General features: G+C 47.1%; 1 protein-coding gene across 1 annotated transcript in view; it reads left to right on the top strand.

The window, feature by feature from the left end:
• The window catches only part of ESYT3 (extended synaptotagmin 3), a 241,697-nt gene that overhangs the window by 185,011 nt on the left and 35,049 nt on the right, over positions 1-21,637 (top strand). Inside the window, exons 10-14 of the mRNA XM_078682402.1 lie at positions 2,333-2,415; positions 3,858-3,906; positions 13,132-13,221; positions 20,191-20,250; positions 20,345-20,410. Coding sequence (XP_078538528.1) covers positions 2,333-2,415; positions 3,858-3,906; positions 13,132-13,221; positions 20,191-20,250; positions 20,345-20,410 — 348 coding nt within the window. The remainder of the gene's footprint in view (positions 1-2,332; positions 2,416-3,857; positions 3,907-13,131; positions 13,222-20,190; positions 20,251-20,344; positions 20,411-21,637) is intronic.

The raw sequence follows: 21,637 nt of genomic DNA on the forward strand, positions 1-21,637 counted from the left end.
ACGTCTAGGCACTGTGCATCATGCATGACTCATGCCTTCCACTTTTTCATATTGCCTTTGTGCAGGGGCATAGTGAACCCTGCCCCACCCCACCCCTTGCTTTAGGAACTACAGCGAGGGTGGAGTTCTTGATGGGTCTCATAATTAATGTGAAAAGGTGAGTGAGTGAGTGAGTGAGTAAGGAAGTGAAGTGAAGTGAAGTGAAGTGAAGGGATGGGTGGATGGATGGATGGCTGGATAGATGAGTGCAATGATGGATGGATGGATGAGTGAAAGGGTGGATGATGGGCAAGTGAATTGGTGGATGGATGAGTGCAATGATGGATGGATTGATGAATTGATAAGTGAAAGGGTAAATGAATGGACGGATGAGTGAAAGGGTGGATGTAAGGCTGGATGAGTGAGTGTAAGGGCGGGTAGACGGACAAAAGGATGGATAGATGAGTGAAGGAGTGAACAGGTGGATGGATGCTTAGAGGATGGATGGATGAGAGTGAAAGGATGGATGAATGAAAGGATGGATGAATGATAGGTTCAATGGATGTATTCATGAGTGGATGGGTGGGTGGAAGGACGAATGGCTAAGTGAAAGGGGAATTGAAAGAGAAAGGGGGATGCGTAATTGGATGACTGAACGGGTAAATGGGTGGAAGGATGAGTGTCTGGATGGATGAATGAGTAAGTGAAAGGATGGCTGGATAGGTAAATGGCTGGATGGATGAGTGGAAGAGTGGATGGATGAGTGCACGGATGGATAGGGCGAAAGGATGGATGGATAATGGATGAGTAATAGGGTGGATTGAGGGATGGCTGTGCGAAATGATGGATGGAAGGATACGTGATGGATAGGTTTGTAAATGGTTGAATATGGACACGGATGGGCACACAGATGGAAGGACAGAATGAATGGTGAAAGACTGAATGATGGATGAAAGTATGATTACACATTGTAAGCCCCATTATCTTAAGCAACATTTGAGTGATTGTCTCTATATAATGTGTGTGTGTTGTAACGCACTCCAACACTCTGCCCCACATACTTGGGATGAGTAGTACTATAGAAGAAATTAAGTACACAGGAGAGGGTCTATGTGAAGATGAGGGGTGCCATTGGAGGGTGGTAGCAAGGCCAGACTGGCCAGACCGGGCATCAGGCGTTTTCTCTGGGAGCTGGAAAGGTGGGGGCAGTTTTGTTACCACAAAAAGACCTGCACATTTGCTTAAAGCTGCGCGCATACTGACAAACCATGAAGTGCACAATTGTCTCAACCTAATATAAACTTATTTTTACTTTTACTTTGTGTTGTCTATTTACTTACTTATATACTATTGTGCAACCTCCTCTGATGTGTCTGTAAAACTTACCTTTTGTCCTGAATTCTGACCTCCTATCCTGATTTTGTCCTGAATTTTGACCCTTTGTCCTGAATTTTTACACTCACTGTCCTGAATTTGCACCCATGCCAGTTGGTCACCCTAAGTGGTGCACATGTTAGTCAGTTATTTGGATTGAGAAGGATAGTAGAGGGATAGAAGAGGGAAAAAGGTTTGCATTTATATAGCGCTTTCTAGCCTTGATGGAGTGTTGAAGCGCCTTTTCGGCTAGTACCACGCTACTTCGGAACCCATAAATGATTAGTGGTGAATTAGTATAGTGAAAATATGAATCTAATTTGAGTGGTGGGTATTAGTCAGTTATTTGGATTGAAAAGGATAGTGGAGGGATAGAAGGGCTGAATGTAGATTTTATTATTTAAAAATGTATTTTTTTTTCTTTTGGAGCTCATAGCAGTAGGAGGCTGCTTGGGATGAGTTAAATAGAGGTGGAGGGGGACTAGTAAAAGGGAGGTGGAGGGGGATGAGTCCAAGGGAGGGTTTAGAAAGGCATGTTTTGGGGTTTCAGAATTGTAAAGAGGTATGAGATGAAGTCATTGAGTAGTGCATTTAACTACAGTCACAGAGGCACGTTATGACTTACTGTGTATTGAGCATTACACTGGGTTATTTTTCACCCCCAGAAGAATAGAAGAAAGCAGAAAAAGGAGGAAAGACCTAGGTAGGAAAACCATGACAAAGGGAGAAATCTGATGGAGAAAGAACCTACAACGGTGAGATAACGATAGGAACTGTTGGTTGGAAGAAGAAAGAGGCATGGGTGGAATAAAGACTAAGCAGCCTTGGTATTTCGGCAGTCCTGGCTGGCCGCACTGAAGAAAAGCTTTAGTCTCTGCACTTACGTTTTTCTTGATTGTATTGTTTGTGTATGTGTATTTGTGAATAGGTTTCTGTCTTTAATTGTATATCTCCAATTCCAATATGTTTTGTGAAACAGTTTGTCGTTCACGAGGTACCTGGCCAAGACCTGGAGATGGACTTTTATGACGAAGATCCTGATAAAGACGACTTCCTGGGCAGGTAATTAACAAGACACCTGAAACATACACAATTTAGTTAGGGCTTCATCTGGCGTTTTAACCTTCTTAGACATTGTCACCAACAAAATCCTCGGGTATTGTTTAAAAACATCAAATTGAGAACAAAAAATAATAATTTTAAAGTTTGAGTTGTAGAGAGAGGTTATTGTCCCAAAACGGATCATTTAGGTGGGGCCAAGAGGTCCAATTTTATGCCAGATTTCAGACTAACCTGTGACTATGTGAATGAGCTTTTTTGTTTAGGTTTGGTTTGACCGTGCAGCTGATTTACCTATTGTTACCAGTTCTTTAAAACATACAGTGTGTGCTTGTCTTTGCTCATAGGAGTATTTCTTGTTCACTTCAGGCTATTGACTGTTTAGTGTAACGTTCTGCTTCACATGCAGAATTGTTTCTAATGTTCTAGTCAGGACTCAAAATGTAAGTGAGACCCATTGGCCTTCATATTGCTAGTTTATTCAGTGTATATGAATCTACTTGAAGCGGTAAAACATAACGCCAGATGCTCAGTTGAAGTGCTTGGTAATTCTGCCTGGAGCAGCTGGGTACTGTTTTGTTTCATGTAGAGTGTTATGGGGAGCAGGTTTGAAAGGGAGGCTTTGGTTATTTAACTCATGGTTGTGTCACAACAGCCTCAAACCAAATGATGCATTATTTTACATGTTTTAAGAATGTTCAATAGATCGGTGAAACTGTTAGGAGGAAATAGAACAGTGAAATATTTGAGCCAGCAACTGAGACTGACATTCCCAACTCGTCACAACAAGTTTTTCAAACTGGAATATTGACTTCCTTCTGAATGCCCAGTAATGTAATTCCAGTTTGTCTAGTAACTGAGTCAGCCTGTGTTGTGAATCACTGTAAGCAAAGGCTCCAAACTAACAAGCTGAAGAGGCATTTCTGTGAGACCGAGAAACACCCCAGGTTCGCTGAAGAAATGTATTTCTTTATTTTGGAAGAGATATCCTGTAAATTTACATATAGATATCCGTTTTGGCATCGATCTCGTATAGGTAATTGAGAAAGGGTTCATAACATCAGTACAAAATGTGCTGAATCCTGTAGATTGACAGCTGCAGGTAAAAGCATGGCAAATGATTTTCAGGATGTCTTCCACTTATTTCCAAAATAACTACTGTCACGTTTCACGTACAATTGGGATTTATTGCCAAATACATATTTCTGAACGTTTACCTGTATTCTGGAACACTGTTCATCTCACGTCTAGCTCGTTCCACCCCTTCAAGTACACATTCACACGGCCCAGACGGTACCACACACTTTTGGGGCTGCCTGTCAGTGAAAGAGGAACTGCCTCTTCACCTACCTTTATTTATTTCATGTGTTGTTGTGGTGGTCTTTTAATATCATAGATAAAAGCATATTGTCTAGTTCTGACGGCCTGTTTTCTTTATTTTGCAGCCTTGTTATATGTCTTTCAGGCGTGAGGACAGATCGAGTTGTGGACGAGGTATAATTGCAGTTCTTGTTTTCTAAGCGTTGACATCAGTGGCCTTTAGAGTGTTTTCCTGAAATATTGTGTTCTGTACACACAGTCAACAAATTCTAATACTGACAATGTCTAATATTTATTCTGCTCATTTTTCTTGATTGCCTGTCGCATCAGCAAAGTCTCGTGCGGTTGATGTTCTTTAAGCCTCATCCCTCCATGAGTTATTGATTCTTTTGTAAACACCCAATCTTCTCATTCGACTTTATTTCTTAAAATATGCACTGCTCAAAGACCAAATTGCAAACTACACTACAGAGTCCCTTCCTGTGTGTCCTTTATGTACAAATTCCACCCCAGGACTTACAGAAGTTGTGGGTGTGAAAACATTCTTCATAAAACAACTTTTTAGGTTGAGAGGTTTCTGGAAGAACCTCGGTCTGTACTGATCTAATTGCTGCTGATAGGCACCATGGTTGTACAAATACAGACACATTATAAGAGTATTACCCTTCTAAAAGTGGGAAAACACGGATTAATCTCTAGGAATCTATCACAAATAAGCTCTCGTAACTGTTTTTGAAATCATAATTTTTTTTGTAAAGTAAATCGGCTTAGCCATATATAAATAGTATTATTCAAAGATGTGGCTCAGCGCCTCTAATAATCTCTAGATAAATGTAAACATCTTTTTTTACCAAACCGTGAGAACCTTGATGTATTTATGCAGGCATACTTATTACATACTTTTTGACCTGATGCAGACCACTTGAACTGATATGGAACCAAACCATTATGAACACCATTCCAATGTGTAGGCCAGGAGAACAAGCACCCTCTGGGAACTTCTGGTCTATTTCCTACCACTCCTAGATGGAGCAGATTCAAAATAGCGTACCTCTTTCTGTTCTTTCTTTACTGGAAAAAACATACATAATTAATATGCATTTGTCTCTCTATATAACTTAATAACAAAACCAACATGTGTCCTAATTATTAAGTAGGAGTTATCTACATGTTGGACACTTTATTGAAGGGTAGAATACCCTATTTTCTGATGTTAATCATCTTTCGACAGACATTCGATGTGTATCAAACTATCCAGTTTTAAAGTCTAAATAGGAGGTTGCCACACACTTAACAGATGGAACTGCAGGATTCCCAAAAGTATTAACACTTTGTGATGTTCTTTTCAACACTTACCTGGTCCCTACTCCTTAAAACCATGCTGGAGTTGGACCACAATTGTACGTTTGTTGGACAGGCCACATGAAGGGCCGCTCTCCCCCGGCCCAACCAGGCCCGAACCAGCCACGCAAGTACCACACACCACCATTGCACGTCCACCGTCCCCGCAGGGACCCCTACACTCGAACCTGTTGACCGCGTAGGCCGACCCACTACCGGCCTGCGCGCCCATCCTGGGCGCCATCTTGGACACTCCACCACGAGGCCGCCTGGCCCCCGATCGACCTCAACCCTGGGCCTGGCCAGGCCTCAGACATCCCGGCACCAACATCCACCCAGGAGGTGAGCGGGCTACTTGGTCAGTCAATGGGAGCAGGAGGTGTCGATGGCTCTCCCCCGCCAAGTGCCGCTCGCCCATCGCCTCCCCGGGCGCTGGCTCCACCCCCCTGCTGGGTGTCTGAACCCCCTCATCCCGGACCTCCTGACCTCCAAGTGCGAGGGTCCGGACATCAAAGCACACCAGCCCTATAACTGGGGCAGCTCCAGAGCAGGACGGCAGTTGTATCTTGGAGTCGAGAGACGCAAAGAAGAACTCATCCTTGACGGACTACTGGCGCTGCCGTAGCTCTGTCTTGTGCACCCTCGTCTTGCCTGCTGGCGCTGCCGCGGCTTTGGGAACCACCCTATCCTTCATCATCGTCGGGACCTGCTGGCGTGGCCGCGGACCGTTTGTAACCACCACCTTCATCGGGACCTGCTGGCTCTGCCGCGGACCGTCGTCTTCCTTCATCCATCTCGGGACCTGCTGGCTCCGCCGCGGCCCGTTCATCTACGCCACCGAGCTCGAGGATTGAGAGCTATTTTCCATCTTTTTGGTAACAAGACTGTCCCGCTACCCTTTTCCCAACCAGAGACCAGAATAGAGGGGACCCCTGAGTCCAGACCTCCTTGTACCATTCTACCGTACTTGAAGAATTGTCTATAAAGTATCGTTGAACTTTATCCTTGTGTGGTGTCCGTCTGTGGGGGGGAAGTTACTTGTCTGTACGATTCACTGGAGACGGCTCTCCCCGGAGACCTCTCCCCGTATCCTCGGCCGACCCTCCCGGTCCGTCTAACATTGGTGGCCAGCGACGGGATCCGAATCACCGCATAAACCGTACAGAGAGTAGCTCACCCCACGGCGAATCACGATGTCAACTAAAGACAGCGGATCAACGGAGAAATTCCAGATGGAGAAATTGGGCGAGTACAGCCATCGTGAACTTAAACAGTTCTGTATCGAATTAGGTATCGCTACCACCGGACTAAATACCAAAGATGACTTTAAGCAGGCCCTGGAATCTTGGGCAGAAACCGGGGCTGCCGGAACCCCCGATCAAGACATCGCAGCACAAACCCCCATGGCCCCTGAAGAACGAAGAACGGGTCTCTCGCCAGACGAGATCCAGGAACGAGAAAGAACCCGACTACACGAGCTGGAAATGGCCCGGCTCAAAATGGACGTTGAACTAAAGTTGGCCGAACAGAAAATCAACTTAGAGCACCTGCGTCTCCGAGAAGAAAGAGAGGAGAAACAGAGACAAAGGGAGCTCGAGGAAAAGAAACTGGCATATGAACATGAGCGGAAATTAGCTGAAATCGACCTACGCAAACAGAATAAAGAAACAGGGGTGCCCGAGCAACCCCACACTCCAGGGGCAACAGAGAAGAAGGTACACATCCCCAAGGATGTCGTTCGAGAATACTTCCGAGAGGACGACATCCAGCAATGGTTTAAGGCCTATGAAATCGCTATGACTGCACACCGGATCGATAGGAGCGATTGGGGGGCCGGTCTGTGGGGGAGATTCCTCAATGAGGGCCGCGACGCCCTGCTGCAACTCCCGGACCAGCAGATGACCTCCTATGACCATATGAAAGCTGCACTCCTCACCCGCTATGGCCTCACACCCGAGATGTACCGTCAGAGGTTCCGAGACTGCACCCGCATCCCAGGTACAACTTGGGTGGACTATGTCAATTACTTTAGCCGAGCCTTCGAGGGCTGGATCAAAGGAAGCAAGGTCACAACCTACGAACAACTGTTCAATCTTATGGTATGGGAGCATCTGTCGAACAATTGCTTCATTGAACTTCGCCAGCACCTCCTCGACAGCAAGTTAACGGATCCCCGGCAGCTCGCAGCCGAAGCAGACCGGTGGGAGATCACCAGAGTGAGTCGAAATGGGTCCTCCGAACAGAACCGGAACAACAATGGTCAGCATCGTCCCCGAGGAGGTGGAGGCCAAGGACGCGGAAGAAGCAACGCTCCGGTCACCCCCACTACCAGCCCCACCCCCCCGGCCAACCGGGGCAGCACCCCAGCGCGACCGGGACATCGAGCCAATGTTACCTGCCATCGATGTCAACGAGTCGGACACTACGCAAACGACCCAAACTGCCCCCAGTACCAGAGCCCAAGACCCCGCCAAGTAGCCGCTGCTGCTCTGGGGGAGGAACGGATCTCAGAGGAACAAGAAGAATATGAACAGGAACACCAAGAATGGGAGCCAGCCGCCATGGCTCTCGCCTGCCTAGGGGGGAGAGACATGGTCCCGCGGGTCCCCCTACCCGCTAATACCCAGAAGTACAGCCAATGGGTGGGCATCAATGGACGCCGGGCTGAAGCCCTTCGTGACACTGGGGCCAGTGTAACAGCCGTCCGCTGTCACCTGGTGACCCCCGAACAATACTTACCAAACATGCTCTGCCCTGTACGTTCAGCCGATAACTCAGAAAGTCTGTGTCGGATGGCCTGCGTCCCCTTCGAATGGGGAGGGGTCTCCGGCATGTTGAAGGTGACGGTCCGAGATGATGCCCCCGTAGACTGCCTCCTGGGTAATGACCTGGAAAGCTCTCCATGGGCAGCAGTCGAACGAAAGGAGCACCTGGGGATGCTGGGCGTCCCGGACTGGGCGTGCGTCACCACCCGGTCCATGACCGCCCGTGCCAACACCCGCCCAGAGGAACTCGAATGGCCGGCGCCACCGCCTCCGGTCGCCCCCGCCGAAACCACCGACCGTGACGTCCCCCCCGAACCAGCTCAACCTCCAGACCTTGCTAACCTCGACCAGTGGCCTCAAGAGGGGGGGCCCACGCAAGAACAATTTCGCCAAGAACAAAAGACCTGTCCCTCCCTCGAGGGACTCCGCCAGCAAGCGCTAGCCCAAAGCGCAGGGGATACCTCCGGAACTCACTGGGACAATGATCTGCTGTACAGTGAGCAAAGAATCGCGGAGCTGGGGGCCAGCCGAGTCCTAGTGGTACCCCTCCGTTTTAGAGACTTTCTGCTAAACCTGGCCCACGATGTCCCCCTGGCAGGACACTTGGGTCAAGACAAAACCTATAGCCGCCTGGTGACCCACTTCTTCTGGCCCAAAATGAGGGACAATGTACACCAGCATTGCCGATCTTGCCCCACGTGCCAAGCCAGTGGGAAGAGCGGCCGCAAACTGAAAGCCCCCCTGCAGCCTTTTCCCGTGGTCACCACCCCGTTCGAGAGGGTCGGAATCGATATCGTAGGGCCGCTCAGCCTAGTTAAGGAAGGCTGGGAGATGCCCCCTCTAAAGAACCCACCAGATGTTTTCCGCTACCTCCTAACACTCCGCAACCAGACCCGGCGATTCCGAGAACTAGCAAAAGCCAACCTAGAGGCCAGTCAGGAGGACATGAAAAGGTGGTATGACCGGAATGCCTCCTCCATCGAATTTGAACCTGGGCAACAGGTATGGGTGATGTCCCCCACCGAACCCTGCGCCCTACAAGACAAGTGGACAGGGCCCTTCAAAGTGGTCGAGCGCAAGGGTCCGGCTACCTATCTCATCGACTTGGAATCTTCCCGGAACCCCCTCCGGGTCCTCCACGCTAACAGACTGAAACCGCACTTTGTACGGACAGAACTCAGCCTCCTGATGGCCACAGACAATGGGGCTGAAGAGGACTCCGAGCCCCTCCCGGACCTCCTACGAACGCGGGAGAAAGACGGTTCCGTAGATGGGGTCCGACTCTCAGAGGCCCTCACCCGAGAGCAACACCAGGAGTGCCAAGTTCTCCTGTCACAATTCGCCAGCCTGTTCTCCCTCACCCCAGGTGTCACTTCCTGGTGTACGCACGATGTGGACACGGGGGACAGCCCCCCTATCCGCCACCGGGCCTACCGCGTGCCAGATCGGGTACGGGCCTGCATCCAGGAGGAAGTAGCCAAAATGCTCACGCTCGGGGTCATCGAGCCCTCAGACAGCCCCTGGGCCAGCCCTGTAGTACTGGTCCCCAAAGCAGCTGCCCCCGGCACCACACCAGAACTCTGGTTCTGCGTCGACTACCGGGGCTTGAATGCGGTCACCAGGACAGACGCACATCCCATCCCCCGGGCAGATGAACTAATCGACCGCATGGGAGCTGCCCGCTACCTCAGTATCTTCGACCTGACGGCGGGCTACTGGCAAATCGGCCTCACACCCCGGGCACAAGAACGTTCTGCCTTTTCCACGCCCGATGGCCATTACCATTTCACAGTCATGCCCTTCGGCATGAAGAATGCCCCAGCAACGTTCCAACGGCTCGTCAATCAGGTCCTGGCGGGGCTCGAAGGATTCAGCGCCGCCTACTTAGACGACATCGCTGTATACAGCAACCAGTGGTCCGAGCACCTCCACCACCTCCGAGCAGTACTGCACGCCCTTCAGCAAGCTGGCCTCACGATCAAGGCCAGCAAATGTCAAATTGGGCAAGGGTCTGTAACCTACCTCGGGCACCAGGTGGGAAGCGGCCTGGTGGCCCCTCTGCAGCTAAAAATTGCCGCCATCCAGTCCTGGCAGCCCCCCACTACCCAGACCGAGGTACGAGCCTTCCTGGGCCTCACGGGCTATTACCGAAGGTTCGTGAAAGACTATGGTACTATCGTGAGGCCCCTCACAGAGCTCACGTCAAAAAATCAGCCCCAGAAAGTCAACTGGACCCCAGAGTGTCAAGCTGCATTTGAACAATTGAAAGCCGCCATGTGCTCCACCCCTGTGCTCCAGGCCCCCGACTACAGCCGGGAGTTCATCGTCCAGACGGATGCCTCCGACCATGGCATTGGGGCAGTCCTGTCCCAAGTGAACACCGAAGGCCATGACCAGCCGGTGGCCTTCATCAGCCGGCGACTCCTACCACGGGAACAACGCTGGAGCACCATAGAGAGGGAGGCCTTCGCGGTGGTATGGGCCCTCAAGAAGCTCCGGCCCTACCTTTTTGGCACACCCTTTCGGGTACAGACCGACCACCGACCCCTGCAGTGGCTGATGCAGATGGGGGGGGAAAACCCGAAGTTACTACGCTGGTCCATCTCCCTACAAGGGATGGACTTCACAGTTGAACATCGGCCTGGGCCCGATCACGCCAACGCAGATGGCCTGTCCCGGTTCTTCCGCCTCGACGAGAAGAGTCCCCAAGAGAATGGGTAACTCTCCCCGCCTTCAGCTGGGGGGGACGCATGTTGGACAGGCCACATGAAGGGCCGCTCTCCCCCGGCCCAACCAGGCCCGAACCAGCCACGCAAGTACCACACACCACCATTGCACGTCCACCGTCCCCGCAGGGACCCCTACACTCGAACCTGTTGACCGCGTAGGCCGACCCACTACCGGCCTGCGCGCCCATCCTGGGCGCCATATTGGACACTCCACCACGAGGCCGCCTGGCCCCCGATCGACCTCAACCCTGGGCCTGGCCAGGCCTCAGACATCCCGGCACCAACATCCACCCAGGAGGTGAGCGGGCTACTTGGTCAGTCAATGGGAGCAGGAGGTGTCGATGGCTCTCCCCCGCCAAGTGCCGCTCGCCCATCGCCTCCCCGGGCGCTGGCTCCACCCCCCTGCTGGGTGTCTGAACCCCCTCATCCCGGACCTCCCGACCTCCAAGTGCGAGGGTCCGGACATCAAAGCACACCAGCCCTATAACTGGGGCAGCTCCAGAGCAGGACGGCAGTTGTATCTTGGAGTCGAGAGACGCAAAGAAGAACTCATCCTTGACGGACTACTGGCGCTGCCGTAGCTCTGTCTTGTGCACCCTCGTCTTGCCTGCTGGCGCTGCCGCGGCTTTGGGAACCACCCTATCCTTCATCATCGTCGGGACCTGCTGGCGTGGCCGCGGACCGTTTGTAACCACCACCTTCATCGGGACCTGCTGGCTCTGCCGCGGACCGTCGTCTTCCTTCATCCATCTCGGGACCTGCTGGCTCCGCCGCGGCCCGTTCATCTACGCCACCGAGCTCGAGGATTGAGAGCTATTTTCCATCTTTTTGGTAACAAGACTGTCCCGCTACCCTTTTCCCAACCAGAGACCAGAATAGAGGGGACCCCTGAGTCCAGACCTCCTTGTACCATTCTACCGTACTTGAAGAATTGTCTATAAAGTATCGTTGAACTTTATCCTTGTGTGGTGTCCGTCTGTGGGGGGGAAGTTACTTGTCTGTACGATTCACTGGAGACGGCTCTCCCCGGAGACCTCTCCCCGTATCCTCGGCCGACCCTCCCGGTCCGTCTAACAACGTTGTATGCAACAGACACTAAAATGTATATCGATCTAGATGGCAGAAGCAGTGATTCTCTGACCCTCTTCACCTGTCTGGCTTCTGTTGAAGACAAGTTGAAAAGAAGTTGATGCAGCTCAGTGCTTCTAAAGGAGTAGTCATTCTTGTTCGGCCAGGAAGGTGACTTCAATATACTGCACTGTTAGAATGTTTGCCAGTCTAATTCAATACACTCATGTCCCCTAAGGATGAACTTAGAGAATAAATGCAGATTATAGGGACATAAGCAGTTTGGATGGTTGGATTCTTTATAGTGTTTTCTTCCTCCTCAAAAGCATAAGACGCAAGTGCTTTTCTAGCTCCCATCTACTTACACCTTGTTGAGAAAGCAGTGTGGCGAACGTACTTAGGAGGTGGTTCGACAATCTTCTTGCATGTGTTTAATGATGAAAAAATGGAATAAATAATTCAGTCGAATAATTTGGTGATGAGTACTGTAACCATTGCGATCAGCAGTTGCAAAGTCAGAATTTGCATTCATATTTGCTCTCCAGGGGCCATATTACAGAAGTGCCTTGGGGGCGCAACAGGTTTTAGCGACGGCTGTGCGCGACCCCAGTCACTTTGGTATTACAGACAGGGCCACAGACACTTGTGGCACCTCTTCTGTAATAGGGATAGTCCTGGCGGACATATAGCATCAGCGTTCTCACCAGACTGCAATCCCCTCACTTACATATGGGCGTAGCCTCATGCACATAAGGGAATCCCTTTGCCTCTGTGGCCGCGCCGTATTCTAGGCACGGGTACATAGGCAAAGAAGCCGTCAGGAGGCGCACTGACCGTGCGCCACTTAAAAGATGGTGCTCTGAACACTTAAAAGGTGGTGCACTGTAGGCGCCCCCTGATGGCAGCCCTCTGGAGGGGGAAATGGGGACAATCCCTTGCAGGAAGGTGCAGTCACTCACTGCACCTACATGCAAGGGGGTTCTCTCGTAAAAGGGAAGGCAGTTTGCCATCTGCACAGTGAAACAGAGTGGGTGCCTCAGAGCCACTCTGTTTTTCACTTGAATGTGCTACCCCAATGTCAGCACAAGCTTGTGGCTGGCCCGGGGTCAGTGCATTCAATGTAATAGGGCCCACTTTCCCTGTAGGTGCCCGGTGCACCGGTTTTAATTTGTGCCATGGCTCAAACAGTGAAAGTCGATAATACGGCCCAAGATATTTCATTATTATTTGTACATCAGTTAATAAACCTCTAGCTGCCTTATTTTCATTTCCTTTCATTGCTACTCCGCTTCCTGTTCATTCTTCCTGCTCCCAGTTTCTCCCTTTTGCTCTCTCTTGGGTCTCGCCTTTTTATAAACTGATTAAATAAAATGAAAAACATTGACAAAGAGGTAAATAATGTGCGTCTTACTGCCATACTTTCCCTTGATTTCTGCTTGTCTTTGCTGGATCCATGCAGTTCACAAATTTTTGTTTTTCTTCCTGACGTTACACAGTGGTTCCCGTTAAGTGACATTGAAAGCGGACAGGTACATCTGAAGCTAGAGTGGCAGTCGTTACTCGCAAACCCAGATAAGCTATGTGAGGTGAGCAATGCTACCTTCTCAATGTTTGTTCTTGTCGCACCACCCGTCTCCCAAATGACATCTGTTCCTTTTCTCTTCTATTTTGTACTACTTACGCATACCTGCTGCCCGAGCTGGCGTATACAAACTCTGTTTTTTCTTGATTCCATCTCAGTGCCTATTACGTCACTCTTGATGGCTCTTCTTTCATATTTTCCTTCTCCAATTGTCTCTGACTTTCTTCACGTCTCTTCCTCTTCCTTTCTCCCCTTGTCTCTGTCTTCCTGTAAGTCTCTTCCTCCTCCTTTCTCGCCATTTCTGTGTCTAGCTGTACTTCCATTGCTCCTCCTTTTCTCTATATTCTTCTACTTATTATCTTCTTCCTCCATTCTCCCTTGTATGCCTTTGCCTCCCTTGCTTTAATGATAAAAATAATTCCCAGTTCCCAAAATGAGTTCCGTGTACACTACCTGCAACCACTGCCAATCACTGTTCGTATCACAGGTACCTCACCATCCAGCCCGCACACACCAGTTCCCATCCCACACACCTTCCTCGCCATTTTGTCAAACATGAAGAAAAATTGTCTTGATCTGTTACTCCCGTGACTTAGAATCAAATGAGCCAGAAACAATCCTCAAGTATTATACCACCCTGAATTGCTTTATATTACAAAGGGAATATAGGACTTCTGTTAAATAATATCTAGTGGAATTAGTATATTGATAGTAGCAGAACATGTTTGTATAATTTACACACTCGTTAGTATGGGAGTTGAGTTCATCTAGTCAGTCGTGTAATCCACTGTGGCCTTGAGGTGTAATAAACACATAAAACGTACCGCAGTACCACCACAGGATTTGAAGAAAGCAATTATATTATTTCTGTTGTAGAATGGGATCAAAGTGGCTTCACAGGCCAGAGTCACCACAGATTTGACTTTATATGCATTTTGAATTGTGAGCAGCATCCTTCTAACATGATGTTTCCGTAGTTTGAAAATACCATGGCTTTCTTGCGCCACCGGTTATCCAGATGGCTTGTCCAGCCGGGAGCAGAATTAAAATGGATGCCTAAATAGCAGAAATAAGGCACCCTCTCCAAGTATATTCCATTCCCATGACCTTGAGCTTGGCCTGGTCGATAGTAAGGTCAATGAGCTTATATTTTATGTTCAGGATTACCAGGCTCAGCGTGCAACATTATATGTCGTATGTAGCAGGAGTAGAGCTTAGTAGACTAGGTGCACCACACTTCGATCATTTTTACCAGAAAGCAGAGAATGGCTTCTATCTGGTATATTCAGTGTGGCTGGGGAGTTTTTTTTTTGGGCGTGTGTGTGTGGGGGGGGGGGCAAGGGAACTGTTGGTGGATTGCGGTGTAAATCTGCTAAACTTCAGTGTTCCGCATCTACCTGACATGGATAAAAAAAAGGCTTTCAGCAGCGAATAAACTGCCAAGAGTTTACGGTAATATGTTTAGTTCTTCCTAGGCTACGTTTTGATGGCCAGGGAGAATCAGATGAAATAACGGAAATCTGATTGTCTTTGGCTTGTCTGCATGAGTGATGGCGGGGGTATTCAGTGATTTTGCTGGCTAGAAAAATGTTTAATGAAATCCGGAAGCCATCAAGGTCAACCCGTGGACAATTGAATTGTGCAATATCTGGAAGTAGAACGCAGCAGCCGTACATCCTCGCGGTACCACGAGGACGTACGGCTACCACGTTCTACTCATGCGGACGAGGATGTCAAACCACTGGTTGGTTGCCTCGTACTCCTGTCCTGAAGAAGACTCGCAGGCCAAGGCCCTACCATCCTATGTGCCTCAAGCCGAGTCGAAACGTCGATGCTCACATATCCACACATCTGGACCCATCCACCATTTCAGCATTTGACGTGCTTAAAAAAAATCTGTGATTGTAAAGAAACAATGTAAATAGACCATGTAAACTACCATTGGGCCAGAACTAAAGGATTGAGACTTTGAATCAATCATTCACGAATCATCTCCAACTATCTCTTTTTATCTCAACCCTAGGGAATATCTTCCCATCCACACACTTTATCTCGAGCACTCTTTCTCCTTTTGCACATTCCTCCTCGGGAGCAACCACAGTTTTAATAATGTCCTTTGACTAGAATTTATGAATGACAATACATTTACTGTTTTTTACAATCAATACAGTGGCTATATATCTCACGTTTTTTTACTCTGCTCTTACAGAAGTACGTTTCTCCTCATGAGCACGCAATTAACTTGAGCTCGAACTGAATCAATGAAATGATAAATGTAGTTTTTTGTTTTAGTGAATAATTGGTTTGAGGACCATTGTTAGTCTATACCGCATTGTACCCAGGTCCACAGACTTTATTGGGTTAACCCCTTACTTATAATGGTTAACATTGAAATATGGTCAGTAAACCGAAAACGTGCAGCTGTGCTGCACATCCGAACATCCTCCTTTCAACAGGGTGTCCTTTTACACATCTACATCAGATGCCTCTGACACAGCTCAAGCTCAGACATCGATGCCAGTGTCAAACGTTTGTTAAACTGCTGCCTCGCCGCTTGCTGTTTGTGTTCATTGTTGCTGTCTTCACCTGTGATGGCTGCTGCCTGAAAATGCAAATACCGTCTCCTCAGCCTTACTCGTCCAAAAATATTTTCCCTGGTGCGGTGGCTGCTTAAAGCTAAACAGTATACAAATGATCCCCGCTGTGCCAGTTAACCGGATTCTGCATTGCGCCAGTACGCGTCTGGCTTGGCTGTTTTTGACAGTAAATTTCAGTCGCATGTATACAGTCTTCACAGCACAACTGCCTACATTACTGATTTTCACCAAATATTTCAATATACAGCGACTGGACTTTGGTTTCCCCCAGAGGGTTATGGCTCATTATGGGTCATTGGGCCTCTGTTAGGCATCCACCATTGTATACCACATACATTGCTTACAGGCAGACAAAGGCACAGTTCACTATACTTGCATTGCAGCATGAAACCCCTGTGGCTTGCTTCACAAGATATGATTTAAAAATATATCAAATGGCAGCTCTGATGAAAGTTGGAATGGCTTTAACATTTGACAGCAAGAAGTAATGCATTACATATTTTCATGTCATCTTTGTCCGCTCCAGACTGAGTGAATAAAATGCAAGTACCCCTAGGTGTTTCCGGAATGAGGTCGTGTCTCTTGTAAAGTTGGCTAAAGATGCTTGTCGCTCTGCTCTTAATGCTTGAACTGCTCGTATTTTTCGATGCTGTCATAACTGATTTGCATATGGTGACGATCTTGCATAATAACACAAAGAGGCAAATAATTATCTAATGGAAAGCTACACAAAATTACGCGGCATGACCATGCAAAGATATAGGTTCTGTGTTTGTCAGTCCTGGGACACAGAGTAGTGCTATATCAATGAGAAGCAGCAAGGTTGAAATGCATGAAGTGTTGATGGTGTCCTGTGCTTGTTGGGTGTGACTTATTAAGTTCTGGACGGACTGCTCGATTTACAGCAACAACTGTTTTTATTGGCCTTCCTTTAAAGTGACACGTCTGCATAGAAAACAATAGAATGCTGCCCAAAGCAACTATCACTGCCAAAACAGATTCAACTTTTTCATATTTTGATCTTCTCTGCTTTTAGCTTTTGCCTCTTTAGTAGCTGGGTGTCTGTGACTGTTCTCACCTTGTTTATTAACGTGCTGCAGACTTGAGTTTTCAAAACATGGTGTTTGAAATGTGTTTATAGAGGAGAAATACCTTTCTATGCCAATCATCATGATGTCACTGTCACTCGGGTGGCTTGCTGTGCCAATTTTGCTGCCACCACTGTTGATGTGAAATAATGCTATTCCTACACACATGTCATTTCTTGCATTCTCCCTTTTGTCTTTACTGAAGTGCTCTGATAGATACTAACATTTGGGAATGTAAATTTATGGAAAGTCTACTGTCCATGCTCCGGGAAGCCTCCTTTGTCTAGCAAGTAACTTCTATGAGGTCACATTCTCATAATGAGACACTGAATCCTTTGCACCACATAATCTATGTTGGCAGTGGATGTGTGTCACTGTACAGTACCGGTCTAACCATTGGGAGACATGGAAAGCCCTGGAGAGGCTTGAAATTAGAAAAGTGCTTTCAGAGATAATTGAGCGGAGCCATCTTCAGCCCACCAACAATAGTCTTTTTTTTTTTTTTTTTTTAGCACATGCTTTACTTGCTGATCTAGTTAATGGTGATGTTGCTTTCTCATTTCTCACTTGCGGTTGGAAGTACGTAGGTCTACTCTTCCTTCTAGAAAAGGAGTGGAACGCCAATGCTTGTTTCTGGCCAGGCTGGAGAGTACACTTTAATTTTTTTCTGATGTAATTGCCACATTAGATTGCTTTGACTGATTAGGCAGTTTCCGCTGATGCATGATTTCCAACATCTTTGCATACCGAGTAAATAACGATTACCCATATAGCCAGAGGATTCCGAAACCCCTTAGGAGTTACCCGTCTTATTTAAGATATAGTCATTGACGTTCCACATAGGCCCAGGTAGTTCTCCATGGTATCATGAATTACAAGCTGGAAACGGCAAAAGCAATAATAGAGCCTGCTTACCAGGAGCTTTGCGATTTTGAAACCAGAGTGGGTTTTGTCCATGGGGGGGGGGGGGGGGGGGGGGGGGAGTTTAGCTGCCACCTATATGAGGAGAGCTAATGGCACATGTCTGCATTATCGACAGATGTGAGGTCTCTATATATGGCCTACATTACAGGTTTTGATGCAGGTCTTGCACTTTGCAGTTACAGAAAGTGTTGATGGCCCTCACCTAAAGCCAGGCTGGGGCTCCCTGGGTAGATAGTCCATCCTGTCTCTGTGCCAGGGAGCATCTTGCCCTGTCTGTTGAGGGGCTAGGGGGGGGGGTAAGTGTCTGTGGAACCAGCAGACTCCTTCCTCCTATTGAAGCCAGTAGCAACTGGTGTTTATATAGGTCTTTATGTAGGTCTTTGCAGAGCAGCTGGTAAGACTACTGCTCTGACAAGCTGTACAGACATGGAACTGTACAAGCTCTCCAAATGTAATGCATCGCTCACTAAAGCAACATAGTATGTGCAGAGGTAAATATTCTGTGCCCCCCGCATGGAGTAACATGCACAATGCCATCCTAGCAATGTTAATGGAAGACTACAGCGCAGTACGGTTTTGTAGAAGCGTACTGTTTTTAGGCCTATACACCTGTTGTGTCTTCCTATTTCAGCCTCTGTTTTGGTTATAGTTTCACCTTCCTCTGCAAGATGAAGTTTATTAACTTATGAGGTCTAGCTCTCGCTTCTTGGCATGGATTTTTTACGCCTTCAGCTACTGCTTAGTACTGACATTTAAATCACTTGGATAGGCGCTTTAAAATGATATTCCAGACTTCACGTTGAAATCCTCCGAGTTGTTTGAGGCAGGTCATCCTCACTTCTAGATGTGACCAGATGATCTGGACCCTGGGGTAGATTGTATGAAATGAAGGCGAGTTGTGTATAGGGACCCCTTGAAATGTAAGACATGCAGGTAAGTGCACCTTAACTGTTTGCGATAACCTGTCCTGATAAAAGAGAGGTATGCAGTAAAAAGACCATGATTTAGAAAAGTCACCAAGAGAGAAGACAACACCTAACATTCAAACCAAACCCCACATAACCTAAGGCAAAGGTGCAGGTTACAACAATGTCAACAATCCCTAGATTGGAAACCGTTATCCAGATAGAAAGCTGAACTATACATGCATTTTTAGTGTAAACGATGGCCTTGTGGAGTGGTACTGCCACTGGGCATTTGCTCCACATAAGTTTCCTGCGCAGCTCGAAAGCCTGCAAACAGCATGCGCTCCTAAAGTGCCTGTGTGTTGAGCCCTTGTTTATATCCTGCATAGATTACTTTGGCTGTCACAGGAGGGCATTTTGGCATCTTCTAAATTACCAGTTTCTTCACAAAACCCCTGAGTTGCATCTAAACATGGTGGAAAAACACCACCCCTTCATTGTGAAAAGCTCATAGTCAGGAGGTAATCTTTGACATCAGTTGAACCTTTTTTCATAGTAAAGACGTTTATAATATCACTAGGTGATATTCTGCCATAAGTGCGAGCGTATGTGGTTTCAAACTTACTAGCTAGTTTGCCATAAAAGGCTTTGCAAGCCTTTGCAATAATGACGATGAAAGCAGCTGGCTTTACGGCCTCTTCCTGTGTGCACCCTTTTACTCAACACTCATTAGAACAGTTTCAGTTTACCACTAGGGAAAATAAGAATACTGGCTCAATTTTTATACTTAAATAAGGATAACACATTCTCTCTGTTCTTTTTTTGAAAGCCATAAAATAGGAGAAAAGTAAGTTTGGAACTTGTTGTTGTTGCAAAACTTTTGTAGCAAGGCTTACGTGAAGCATGTACAATGTAGGTCCAGGAAGAGCAGACATATGCCAGATTTTCAGAATAATCGCATAAGGTAAATATACATCCAGTGGTTTGAAATGGAAATAATTTGCTTAGTCAGCGGGTTATCATGAAAATCTGTCATGGATGCCGCCCCCGTGGACCCGCCGCGGATACCCCTAGCTTAAACTCATCCACATCTTAACTGAGAATATCGACCAATGCAACTGAGAAAATGATAAAACCTTTAATATTTCAGCTTGTCTACACCGATGATAAAAGTATCCAAGTGTACAAAACCAGAAATCTGCATTTTCAGTACCTAATGGTTCAAGCTTCCGATCAGTGCACATTTAAGGAGAGTAGAATACTGTATGAAAGGATCTCCATAATATTGCAAAAGGGATTCCAGATGGGTGCAAGCTTATCCGTCTATCCTTAACCCGCAGAGATGCCTTTCATGTTTTTTCAAAACTGCTGGATCAATGTAATGCTCTCCTGCCATCGGCAGAACTTTCTAAAATGTTCACTTGTCTGGAAATATATCAATCCTATTTTTTGTTTTTAGGCAAATGGTGAAGCCACAGCAATGGTCATTGTGTATTTGGACAGTGCCTCCAACCTTCCTGTAAGTTTGCATTACATCCATGTAGCCTTTTATGCAGTGCCTTTTGTGAAATGGTGTCATCAGTTTTAAATCCTTTCATTTTTAATTAATGCAGAAACACCATTTTGAATATTCAAATAGCGAATACGGGGCAAGGAAGATGAAAAACAGCTACATTAAGGTAAGCAATGTGTTGGTTAGTGTGAAGAATACGTCATAGTAACCAGTGGCTTCTGGTGACATTTGAAAGTGGTGGAGCGTAAAAGTTTGGTATGACTTTTATTTAGTGAACAACGCGGGCAAGCTTAATAGACAAACGTGGGGTCTGGCTGAATCCTCCTACAGAAGATTTATTTTTATTTTTTAAAGGTCTGCACATCTTCAACCACCTACCTTTCTTTCCTCTTCGGCACCCTCTTTTCACTCTTTCCCGAATGCACTGCCTTGCATCTCCCTCACTTCACCATGTCCAAACAGACACTGCACTCACTCACATTTAAGCAATTTATTTTACTTTTTTCCTGTAAGTATTTTGCCATCTGTGCACCCACTTCACACATATTTTCACAACATTACAATTAAAACTGGAACCCATGACCATTGTTGTGTGTGCTCTGCAGAGAGGCCAACCCACTGACAGGCACTCTGCTTTGGCTTCAGCATCCGCATCAAAGCTCTCAATCAAAGCCCTTCATAAACACCTGCACAGCTCAAAGTATGCACAGAAAGAAACACAACATGATTAAATAGCTAACTGTCGAGGTAGGCAAGATTAAGTAAAACTTGATATAAGAGAGGAACTAAATCGCTGGCATGCATTACCTTAACTTTTTAGCACTCATTGTTCATAAATCAATCCATGTTATTGCCATTAATGTTGTTAAGGGCATGAAGATCGGGCCAGTTTTAATGTTATGCAGCAGATAATAGTCTATTATGCCCTTGACTCGGATATTTGTATCAACTTCACAAGAACACTGGCCATCTCGTCTTTTGCATCCATTTCATGGGGGAACAAGTGCTGCGGCTCCACTTCTAATTGAGCCAGCTTTGTGCATCACAAGTCACCGATTATGAAGAAATTTGTACCTGGATTACAGAATCCCATGAATTCTACTGCAATAATTAGAGACAAGCCCTGAAGCAGGTGCAGCCTCGGACACAAATCCACATTTTTACTGGGCCACTGCAGCATTGTTTCATGTTGAGAAAAGGTGCAAAGTTGTTCTTGGCAATATTTTTACTGGGCATTTATATAATAATGTAGTCTATTACAGATAATGTGAACCTAATATAAATATGAATGTGCAGCTTATGTTGCCGTAAGTTGCAGATTGTGTGTTCAAGTGTTTAAATTCCTCGTTATTTTCTCTTGTTCATGTTTCCAGCATGTGATTGAGAAGGTTGA

Source organism: Lissotriton helveticus, chromosome 3_1 (assembly GCF_964261635.1).
Source record: "Lissotriton helveticus chromosome 3_1, aLisHel1.1, whole genome shotgun sequence".
Classification (NCBI taxonomy): domain Eukaryota; kingdom Metazoa; phylum Chordata; class Amphibia; order Caudata; family Salamandridae; genus Lissotriton; species Lissotriton helveticus.